The 12,454-nt window shown below is 37.6% G+C and overlaps 1 protein-coding gene across 2 annotated transcripts in view; it reads left to right on the forward strand.

The window, feature by feature from the left end:
• The window catches only part of PRIM2 (DNA primase subunit 2), a 286,830-nt gene that overhangs the window by 163,204 nt on the left and 111,172 nt on the right, over positions 1–12,454 (forward strand). For both annotated transcript variants that reach the window (XM_023513161.1, XM_003789669.3), the window contains exon 8: positions 2,344–2,411. In XM_023513161.1, coding sequence (XP_023368929.1) covers positions 2,344–2,411 — 68 coding nt within the window. The remainder of the gene's footprint in view (positions 1–2,343; positions 2,412–12,454) is intronic.

A 12,454-nucleotide genomic window follows, 5' to 3' on the forward strand; every position in this document is an offset into this window, starting at 1 on the left:
ATGCAGCCGCAACACGTGTGATGAAAGACCCATGTGATAACTTTAGGCTGAGCGACTAAGAGAACTGTTAGATGATTTTAATTAGGGAGTGATTACCCCTCATTTTGACAATTTTACTCTTGACTTTGTCGCAAGGGTGTCTAGCTTGCAGCCTGTGGGCCACATGTAGATTATGCAAGGACTTTTTTTGTTCATTTGTGGTGGTGTATATCTTGAACACTGTGCATGAACTTTAAAAAAATAATTTATTTTTGTTTTTGGCTCATTAACTTTTGTTAGTGTTTGTATATTTAATGTGTGGCCCAAGACAATGTTGCTTCTTCCAAAGTGGTATAGAGAAGCGAAAAGGTTGGACACCCCTGGTAGGGAAGGGGCTGGAATGGAGGCAGGAACAACAGTGAATGGAGAGATATTAATAGTTTAGGAAATAGGAGATGAAGAGAGGTTAAGATGAAGGGGTAGATCTGAAAAGTGTTTCCCGTATGGAATGAACAGATGTCCAGAAGTCTTTTGCTATTACTGAGGTGTTTTGTTTGTTTGCTTTTGTTTAGAAAAGTCAGTTTGATTAGAAAACATGCTCTATAGATTGACAGAAGTGACTGAAAACCCCAGTCTGTCTGTTCTGTTTTCAAAGACTTGACTTTGGGGATAGGAAGATGAATCACTTTAATCTTTTTTAGAGCATAGCATTGGTTCTAACACATGAAATCTTTTGAACAATGAAAATGACATTTTGTAACACGATTTGACATTAACAGATACAGGGAGTGTTAAGGTATTAAAGTGTTTTGCTTATAGAACTTGAAAACCTTGATAACATTTTATGTGTTATAAAATACTAGACTTACCATGTCTCAGGGACACTGAAATGTGGTGGTGCTAAAATTGCAAAAGACTAATTGCCCCACTTTATCGTATTTTAAATTAGTCAATAACTTTATTGATGTGTGTTGACTCTTGTAAAAAAGAGGGAAAATTTCTCTAGTACCATTAGCTATAAAAAAAAAGACTTGATATCTGGCATTTTGGTGAACTTTCCTCCCACAAATATAATACTTATTAGATATTTATAAATTATAATTTTATCTTTATTTGCGTAGTATCCAAAATTAAGTTTGATGAGTTAAATGTTTGGTTTCCCCTCATCAGGAAATTTTAAATAATATAAAAAATGAGAGAGGATACCCTATATATAACAAAAGGATCTTTTTAAATTTGTTCTTAAAGGTTCTTTTTTGTAGCACTCTGGGAGGCTGAGGGGGGTGGATTGTTTGAGCTCACAAGTTCGAGACCAGCCTGAGCAAAAGCAAAACCCCTGTCTCCATTAAAATGGAAAAACTGAGGCAAGAGGATGGCTTCAGCTCAAGAATTGGACGTTGCGGTAGCTATGATGCTGTGGCACTCTACCCACGGTGACTCTTGAGACTCTGTCTCAAGGAAAAAAAAGTTTCTTTGTGAATTGTTAAATGATCGATTGGTAGAATACTAGAACTATTTTGATCATAATTGAATCCAGAGACATTTATCTTTTATTTTTGTTTGATACTTTTAAGTTTACTTCAGCCTATCTGATTACTTTGAATGTGTTTATTTTTTTTCAAATTCTTATAAGAGGCCATTCTCGTAAGAACTGAGAGAAAAATAGAGATATATAGAGATAATATTATTGCGATAAAATGTATCTGAAGTTCGCATTTTCATGATGGAGTGTCAACTTGATCCATAGTATTCAACACTTAAGGTCTTGGCTCTCACTTTTTATTTCCTAGGTCAGTTTGAAGTCATATCTCTATATTAAATACTTTAGGTTGCTGATGTATACCTAATGGATGTTCTTGGTTTCTTATAGTCACGTGGTTGTTAAAATGTAGGAATACGTACAGACACACACACACGCACCCCTTCATATAAGCAGGGTCGTGGTGGCTTAGCTATAAATGAAATTTCCTCACCTAAATTTCTTCCATCATCGTAGGATTCAGTGCTATAAGTTGTTACACATTTTATCATTTAGAAAATTTTCATTTTTATTTACAAAGATAATATTTTCGTGAGCAGAGACTTGGATGGATGCTCCCTCTTCTTCTTCCTACTCTTTATTTGGCCGATCTTTTTCTTCTAAACTCCATGACATACCATCTGTCCTTCGAGCCATGCAGTTAACTTTAATCACATAATATATCAGCTTTTTATATACTTTTTGATTCAAAGCAAGAGAAACATTTTCTCACATTGTAAGTACTGCCTCCTTGTCTCTCCCCTGTCCCTGTTTTGCACTTAGTATTTAAGTATGTTCAGCGCTTGGCCTTTGCCGTTTCTATTAACTTTGTTCTCTGCTTTTAGTTAACAGCCAGGTCCCTGCCGACTGTGCAGTCTGATGAAAGACTTCAGCCTCTGCTCAGCCACCTCAGGTAACACAAAGGCACAGCCTTGTTATGCATATAATTCCAAATGCATTTAAGTGATTAAAATATATAAAGTGGTTAAAATCTCTTTTATTACTGAAAACTTAAATTTTTTTCTTGCTTTAATTCTGTTATTCAAATCGAAGCTCTTAATACATTATTAGCATTAGGGCAACATATCACATATGGCAAAAAGCTCTTTTAATTCAAGAGCAACGTGCAGAACTACTTGTTAAGTTTAAGTTAAAATTAGTAGAGATGTCAGACTTTACAGAAAGATCTTAAACGAATGAGCTATTAAATACAAAGCTAAGGTATTTTATTGGGGATAGGTGAAATAGGTTGACTTTGTTTTCTAAATGCAACAATAATATAGCCTGGTTATTGGAAAAAAAAAAACTTAGAAAATACAGTAATTAGTCATTACTACTCAGAAGTAATATTTCTCCCCTCTATGCTTTTACAACCCAGTGTAGAAATTACACATTATATGATTTATTACTTTTGCCTTTTTAGTAAACATTATAAGATTTTTTTTTCATTATATGATTTACTACTTTTGCCTTTTTTATAAACATTATAAGATTTTTTTTTCCCTGTATAAAATCTTTCTAAAAACATTACTGTTAGTGTCTATATGATAGTTTCTTGTGTGGTCGTACAAACTATATAGTACAACATCTCCATTTGGGAGGCTTCTACACCATTTCTAGTTCTTTTCCCTACTATAAATAATGTTTTATGTAAACCTTAATCTGTATTTTAGATCATTTCCTTAGGATAGATTTTCAGAATTTGTCAAAGGATGTGACCCATTTTATGGGTTTGTGTGTGTGTGTATGTGGGTATGTGTACATATATACACATAGACACACTTAAATTAGAAAACCTTATTCTAATTTATGACACATGTAAGACTGTCATGTTACAAGGTATTATACCCTTAACGAGGTAGGCCAGCCAAATCAGTTGCTGATAGGCTAGTTATAGAAATGCTATTGTGATTATATATATTTCACTGATTATTATTAAGAATGATTTTTAGACATTTTGTTACCCATTTTTATTTGGGAATGGAATTAATTATCTGTACTTTTTCCTTACTTGTTGGCACTATCTCCTGATTTTATTTGGTTGTATGTATTTTAGATGCAAAGGACTGTAACTCTTTGTTACAAACCTTTTTCCTAAATTTTTTTTACTATGTTGTATTAGTGAACATACCTGCATTTTCAAGTTTTACGTAGTCAAGCGCCAATAGTGTTTTTCGTGTATACTTTTTAAAATTTCTTTTTACACTTAGACATATTGCTTCTCATTTAGAAGTTTGGATAGAGTTTACTTTCTGGTATTTTTTTAGTTTATTTATTTTTCCTTTTTTACTTCCTCTTGTCTTCTTTTCCTCCCCCTCCCTCCTTTTCTCCCCCTTCCTTTCCCTGTCAATTTTTCTTCAGGACAGCTGCTTTTTAACTTCTGTATAATTGCTTTGTTGGGATAGGATGTAAGAAGGGGTCCAGAATAATATTTTAGCAGAGACCAGGTAGCATACATATTATGTATGTAGCCATTAAATTTCCTAGAGCTGTTAGCGAGTTAGGAACCTCAGAAATCCCGTTTGCGTCTCTTGCCCTATCCTTCCTCCACACCCATTCAAATCTGTTGGGGTATTATCTTTTGAGTATCTCACCTATCACAATAATATCTTGTCTGTTCTCCTTGACTCCTGCTTTGCCCTTTCTAATACATTTCACACCATTGTCTTATGTGGTTATATTATTCCTTGGCCTCAAAACCCATCTCCAGTTTCATTCTAGCATGATGTACTTCTGGAAGGAACCTGGTCTCTCTCTCTCTTTGATTCCTCTTTCATCACTGGGACCCTAACTTCACTAAATGCCAGGAAGTTCCTCTACTATGTGTTTTTGTTTGCTCACTTCTGCATCCTTGAAAATATTTTTCCTCTTGCCACTACTATTTTTATATCTACAAGCTTACATACAGATTTTAAATGTATTTAATATGAACATATTATATATTAATATTTTCAAAATGTATATTTAAAATATGCAGTCCATCCCAAAAGTTGCCCCTAAAACTGCCATAAATAGGGAAAATGGGAAATTGTACTTCTATTTATAAAATATTCACTACAAAATTTTACAAGAGGTGGCCAACATGTAGAGAATGTTTTGTGATGAGTATTTTGTAAATAAAGGCACCCTTAGCTACAATTTTCCATTTTCTCTATGTATGGTGACTTTAGGAACACCTACTATTTTAAATGTATATAAATATGCCTATGTGTTTTTATCTACACATATAAATAAAATATATTTTTATGTCCTCCTCATCTCCTATTATTTGACTAACTTTTGTGTGTCCTTTAAGACTCAGCTCTAGTGTTATGTCTCTGATATTTAGGCCCCTGACTATTTAGGCCCCTCTCACCAGTCTGAATTAAATGCCTTTATAGGTGCTTTCATAATATCCAATGCCTACCTCTGTATTACAGAATTAATGGTATTGTTCTTGTTTGTTTACTGTCTGATTTCTCCACTAAGCTACGAACTACTTGAGAACCTATAAAGTGACTTTCATATTTGTATTTCCAGTTGCTGGGGCAATGTCTAGCATGTGATTTGTATTCATTTGTATATTTCCTGAATGCATGAATGCAAGTTATATTAGTGATATTTTGTTGTATATGTCTGTATAAAGTTTTCGTAATTTATAAATCATATTGTCACAGTTTTTTTCCCTATAAAACTGCTGGTTCAAAAGGTCCAAAACTAAAGGGCGGAAGCTCAACTCTAGTTAATCTCACCGTTGATTCTGTGAGATAATGATGGATTTTCCTTCCTCCGTCTCAGTATGGTAATTGCCAACTAGAATTTAGATTAACCACTGACACATCTCTTCAAGTCCTTGAAACTTGCACAAACTGTTCATTCGTTTAGGGCTTTTATTCTCTGTGGAGTTCACTCATGACTGGTTGCTAGGGAACCAGGGCTAGATGCTACATGTAATATGCACCAACTGATGTTGCTTTTTTATTATTATTAAACTAAATGGTTTCTCATTGTATTACCATGTCAGAGACATCTGTATGTAGGTGGCAGCTGATGTGCATAGTTTGACACTTCTACAAAGTAACCTTGTGATACCTTTCAAGCATATTGAATGATCTCTTTTGACTGTCTAAACATATAGTATTTATCTTCTGTTTTCCTCTTGCTTTGGCCAGAGTATGAGAGAGTATTGTTTGGCTTGAGAGATTCTAATGATAATCTTGTTAGAACAAGTCATCATTGATTTGGATGAACTATATAATTTAAATGTTACTCTGAGGGCGATGGACATTAGGAGATAGAGACTGAGATCATTATTAGGTTTAGTGCCTCTAATAGTGAAAGAGAAATGATGAGTAGCATTTTAATTGTATTTGTCAATAAAATTAATTTGGGAGATGATGGAAATACCTGTAAAAATTGAAATAGCTCAGCCACAAGTCTGACTGAAAGAACAAAACATTGAAATAGCAATACAGAGATATTCTCAAGTATTTATAGGAGTGATGTACTCCAAGAGAATTAGCATAATGTGTTGCCAACCTAGTAATGTAGAATAACAATATATATTATTTTGAGAATGCAGAAATAATGTGTCCAGATTTCCTTAGTTAAACCCAGTTCTCTAGTTAAAAGTTAATTAAGCACAGAAAGACATTCTGCTTCAGTATCTGCAGGCAGTACAAACTTATTTTTATTCATTGGTAGCATCCATCCATCATAAGTTACTGAGTACCCATTATGTACTTGGAATAAAGAAATAAGACACAATCTCTGTTCTCAAGGAGTTAACAGGCTTTATTTCATTTGAGAGGCACTTGAACAAGTTAAAATCTGTAAACTTTCAATCAGCATTAAACACAATGTACATAATTGTATTGAATGTTTTCCCACGTGGAATTATTTCCCTATGTAATGAGGTCGTGATTTACTCGTTTTGGTTGTCATTCTGGCACAGTGGTGGCTTTCAGTGGGTGCACAGGTTAGACTGAACTTCAGTCTCACATGGGGAGTGATGTGGTCATTAACTGACAAGGAGAACTACGGAAGGAAACAAGGGGATTAGGGAATGAATATGGTCACTTAGGTGGTTTTTAGTTTCAGCAATTTTAAGCTTAAGATGCCTGTGGGATATATGTGGGGAATGTTTAGTAAGTAATGGAAGAGTGAGATTTATACCAGGGAGACATTTGCTAATAATGATTGCTGTATAGGTGGTGGTTAAAATCAGGTAAATGTTAACATCACTCTGGGAGAGAGGATAGAGAGACAAGAAAAAGGGGAAAGGCCCTCAATGGAACCCACAGGGTATCAGTGTTTGAGTGACTTGTGATAGGCGGTGGAGAAAGTGGGTGATGAGTTAGAAGAGAAACCAGTGTAAAACCAAGGAGGAATCTTGAATGAAAAAGGAATGCAACAAAAAGATAGGGCATCAGATGCTAAGGGAGAGATTTCATAAAGGGATGGTAGCCCGTCCGCACTGGGGCAGTCAGGTCAGAACCGCACAACCCAGGATTAGGCTCCAGGTGCCCCTGGGGGCTGAGCCTCCACGTGGCAGGTGGAGGTTTGAGTGTGAGTCCTGTGAGGACTTGCGGAATACATAAAAAATGGGACTGTGGAGATACAGTGAGTGTGGCTCCTGTTGGTAGAGCTTAACTCCAAGGGCGAGGAAGGGAAGACAACTTCATCTCTGAGCTGCGTGATTCAAGAATGTGTTTCGTCTTTCCTTAAGATTGGAAAGATGAGCATGTTTACAGGTTAAGGGGAGGAACTGAGGATATGGGAGTAAAAGGAAATAATTTGAAGGGGCCAGATTTGAGAAGGGATAGGAAGGGATGGACCAAGAAATCAAACTGGTTGGAGTTTATAAAGTACTTTCCAGCCTAGCCCGGTTCTTACTCAGAGGAATTCAGTGAGGATGGTACATGGTCACTTATCATTATCCTTACTGAAAGGTGGAGCCTCATGAAGTTCTCATTAAGAAAATCTGATTTTTATGGTGAAAAATACTGCCCTTCCCTCCTTTCAAAAGAGATGAATGAAGTTTTTCATAAGCCTTTACAATTTTTCAAAATTGATAACTAGGAACTCTTCAATTGGAAGAAATAAATTTGCTCAGACTTACGAAAGCATGTAAAATTCCAGAAAGCCGGAGAGAATTTGGATCAGTCATCATTTTATCTTCCTCAAGTTTCCTGTTGTCGGGTATGTCACACAGCAAGCTTGCATCTCATTGTGACTTTACTGTTATCCTCACGGTGTGTGTCATTGTGCTTCCTCGGGTGAATTATACAATGTACTGATTTTAGTTTGGAAATGTATAAAGGTCTAGGAATGTGTTCCCGTGAATGTCAGTTTACTGTAAATTAGTATCTTTGCTATCCTCATGATGGTACTCAGGGGATAAGCTTATAAAATGACATTTGGCTAGCAAGAGTAGTATGTTAAGATGCTTATTTTTATTTGTTAAGTCACTTATAAATGTAAAGTATAAAGAGGTGAGACTAGAGGAGAAAACTTGTAGCCTCCACTCTACCTGTGATAACTTGGTAACTTGAATTGTGTGGCTAGGTTGTTTTTTTCCAGTGAAGATAATTCCTGTCTCCACAGTCTGCCTCTTCCTCCTCCATCCCTCACTTCGGCATGTGAAGTGCATGGCGGACAGCATGTTAGAAATCACGTTTTGTTTTAATTACTAACATGTAACTGTTACCCTTTCTGTCCCATTTTATTAGCATGGTTCAGCGTGCTAATGCAGTCTGAATTTGTAAGCAGCTCTGTGGATAGTGACCTTGATTTTAAAATCATTTAAAATGATGGAAGCATTTTCCTTCAGCTGGTATTATTACAAGCGGCTTTTGTAAAATTCCTTTTCCCAGTGCAGTCCATTTGATTACTATGTACATGTCTCTATTTAATCCTCTAAAGTATGCTGTCACAGATTTTATGTGAGACACACAACCTCTGTAAGAAAACTTTTCCTAGTATCCATGGTGGTGCGGTGCTCGGTGTTTTCTTTTTACATTAGCACTCATTTTGAAAGTAGAAAATTGTGTGGGCATTCATGTGTCTATTGTGGTAAATATGAAACTAAATGTCAGGCAGTGGTTTAGGAGATAGCGGCCTCCATCGGTGCAGGGCTGGCGGGAAGGCCTCATTACCATGGTGCACACGCTCGGGCGTTTGTTCCTTCTTTCCCGTCCCCTGTTTCCAGTCTCTGGAACTGTTTCTTTCCTTTTCTACATGCAGCAGCACAAGCTTTTAGTTCAGTGATTATTGGGAAGGTTTTCCAGGTGCCGAGTAAGATATTAGCAAATTAGAATATGTTCTTTCCACTATTTATCACCTTTGAATTATAATTTTTTCCACGTCTGTGTGGAAAGCGTTTATGCCTTCTTAGAGGTGTGCTTGCCAGGAGTCAGCGTTTTGTTAGAATCAGCCCATTTTGTTAAGGAAACTATGATAGATACTCAGATTATATGCAAAGGTCTAATAGATCTGGTCCCGTAACTCAAGAAGTTTTTATTTTCAGGAGAAAGAGGACCAAAATTTATTAACACCCCACCCCACGCCTGCCCTCCCCTCGCACACTCCCAAGGCTGCTCGGGAGGATGTGATGCAGCTTAGTTGTGTGGGCAGCAAAGAGGAGAAAGTCGTAGGAGAGGAGCAGCTGCTATGGGTCGTGGTACAGTTAACATCAGTAAATGTTTTTGGTAAAAATATAATCATAATTATAAAATTTGTAAGAAGAAAAGAAACAAATCCTACCTCCCTGATACAACAACTGTTAAGATTTTTTTTGTTGTTTGTTTGTTTTGGGCTGCTGTGGGCCAGGAATCGAACCTGCGCCTCCTGCATGCCAGGCAAGAATCCTGCCTGAACCAGGGGCAGACCTGCCAAGCTTTTGTTATAATCTCTATGCATGTTTTTGTGTAATTACAATTATCTTTAACTTAGTAAGTCATAGCTATGTAATAGAGGAGGTTGATTTGTATGACTCTAAATGTCTATGTAATATTCAATCAAGGGTAGATATATCTATTTTTACTTAACCACTCCCATTTGATTGGCTATTTATAAACGTTTTTGGTTGACTAAGCCTGTGAATAAAAAATGTAGAATGTAAGCAATTGTGATGTGATCCAGCACAGTGAACTAGGAAAGTGTGCTGATTTTCTGAAGAAGGATTGCAGTGTAGATGTTTTCCAGCAGATGGAGGTAAGAACAAGGGACAGCCGCAAACTAGGTGGTCACAGCTTTGAAGGTGCAGAGCGTTCATTAGTCTGAAGGGGCCACGCTGCCCTGGTGAGAAAGTGGCCGAACTCCTAACCTTATTATGTGTCTAGATTGGAATCTGTATAGCTTTCTGATCCAACCTTCCTTTACAGTATTTTTTAAAATCACACACATGCATTAATACTCTGTGTGTGCGTATAATAAATACATGCGTGTATTTATATCTCTGGCATTTAGAAATGACTCTAGCATTTTTTATATGGGTAAAATAAGAAGTGGCAAGTGTATTTGTTTTCTGTTGCAGCCATAACAAATCACCGCAAAGTAATGGATTAAAACAGTGCTCATTTATTATCTCAGTTCGGTAGGTTAGAAATCTGACACAAGGCTCACCAGGCCAAAATCAAGGTGTCAGGAGGCCTTGTGTTCCTCACTGGAGGCTCAAGGGAGGAATCTGCTTCCAAGCTTGTTTATCTTGCTGGACCAGTTTAGTACCTTGCGGTTGTAGGACAGATCTTCGTTTTCATATCTGCTGGGGGCTGGTTTTTGTTTCCAAAGGCTGCCTGTATTCCTTCTCACACTTGCATGAGCTCCTAGAGGCCTCTGTGGTCCTTGCACAGGGGACCCACCTCAGAGCCATCCAGTGCTTCACTTGTCTCTAACTTCTCCTGCTGCTGCATCACTCCACCTCCAGCCTCAGTAAGTTTTCTGCTTTTAAGGGCCCATAGGATTGGAGCATCCCATAGGGATTTCCAGGACACTCGCTCTATCATCTCAAGATCCTTAACTTTAATTGCAAAGCCCGCTTGCCATAACCTGATCTGTCCATAGGTTCCAGGGCTTAGAATATGGACATATTTGGAGGCCATCATTTTATCTTATTACAGTGGGGCTTTTTTCTTTGGACATGGAGGTGAGCAGTGAAAATAGTTTTTCAAATCACTTTTCATCAGTTTTACAAGTAATTCACTACTCTTAATTTATACAGAATACTAAAGTTTCCTGGAGTTTTTAGTTAATTTACTTTGCTTGCTTAATATGTCTTCAAGTTGGAAAAAGGTTAAGAATGATTTCTTAACAGAAATATGAGGGCTGTCTGGAAAGTATCCAGCCGTGTAATATAAAAAAGAGACACATAGCTGGCTGGATACTTTCATTTAAATAAGTTACTGATTTTCTTTTTAATGATTTATAAGGAAGATAGAAAAACCTTTCCTACTTCATTAACCAACTACCTAGCAAAGGCAGATACATGCCTTTGTCAATAGCAGACATTATAATGAGGTTGTACATAGTGGCTGTGACTTGGGGCAGTATTTTGTGTGAGAGGTAACTGGTAATACATGCACGTACCTTTTAGCATTCTGAGAGTCTGTTTTATTTATTGTTTATTGAACACGTTAAGGGAACTAATGATACTGGAAAAGTGGCACCCCAGCTAGCTCAGCTGAACAGGGCTGGGGGACCTGCCAACTGTCTTGGTGGCAGCAGCCGGTAGAGGAACCGGCAGATTGGAGCAAGCGGTGGGGAGCTTCCCTCCTCCACCAGAGGCTCCAGTAGAGCAGCGCTAGAGGACCTGCTGGCTCTGCCTTGGCAGCAGCTGGCACAGAAACCTGCAGGCTGGAGCCAAAGGGGGAGCTTTCCTCTCCCACCGGAGGCTCCAGTAACAAAAAAGCCCAGGCCCATCAGGGGAAAACACTGGCGATTCCTCCAGTGCATCCCTGATTGGTCCATTTTCAATCCTGCTCCTGACTGGCTTATTTTATAGACCAATCAGCTAAGCTCTCAGCTCACTGGACAACTGCCCCTAAATAAACCCCTGAGCAGAGAGCCTAGGGGCAGATCATTGCAGATCGTCCTTCGAGGAAGATAGAACAGAAGAGCAAGACTTTAGCAGACTGTTGCAGACCGCTGAGGGAGAGAAAGAGCAGAAGAGGAAGAGTTGTAACACTTGGATCCTGTTCTACAAGGAAGTTTGGCTCTTTGTAAGAGCTGTAACACTTGCTTCCTGCTCTACAAGGAGGTTTGGCTTTTTGTAAGAGCTGTGACACTTATACCCTGCTCTGCAAGGAGGTTTGGCTCTTTGTAAGAGCTGTGACACTATAAAATCTATCTTATCCTGTTCTGCAAGGTTTGGCTCTTTGTAAGAGCTATAATAATACCTCTGTAAATAAAACCTAACTTACTGCCCATCCTGTGGTCCATCGATTCATTCATCAAATCATCGAGACCTGGAAATCCAAAGTCAAAAATCTGGTATCACTCTTACTAGGTGTCTGGCATAGTGTTAGGCTCTGGGAATACCTATTTATTTCTGCTGTATAAGGACTTAATATTTATTAGAAAAAAGAGAATTTTAACTAAAGTGATTATAGTAAACTGTTATGACGGCGGGCAGAGAAGAGATGTGTGAGTTTGTGGCAGCATACGGCCTTGTGAAAATGACGAAGTTGCTTTGCATGGAAAGAGGCAAAATTCACACCAGTGAATCTTTGTCCCCAGCGAGCCCTGTGACTCCAAAGTTTCTTAGGCATTTTGGGATTGTTAATACTAGTAGTCTTCCTGGAAAGCAAATTTTATGATTTTTGATCCTTTTCTGCAGTTATTAAATTTCCTATTCTTTACTCAATGGATTTTTTTTTTTTTTGAACACGGATTGCCTTCTAGTTAAGTAGTAAAGAAACTTAGTTGTTTTACACTGTGTTGGTCATAAAGCACTAACAAAGTATAAAATGATAATTATGT

The sequence above is a fragment of the Otolemur garnettii genome, unplaced genomic scaffold, assembly GCF_000181295.1.
Source record: "Otolemur garnettii isolate 467f Iridium unplaced genomic scaffold, OtoGar3 scaffold00035, whole genome shotgun sequence".
NCBI classification, from domain to species: Eukaryota; Metazoa; Chordata; class Mammalia; order Primates; family Galagidae; genus Otolemur; species Otolemur garnettii.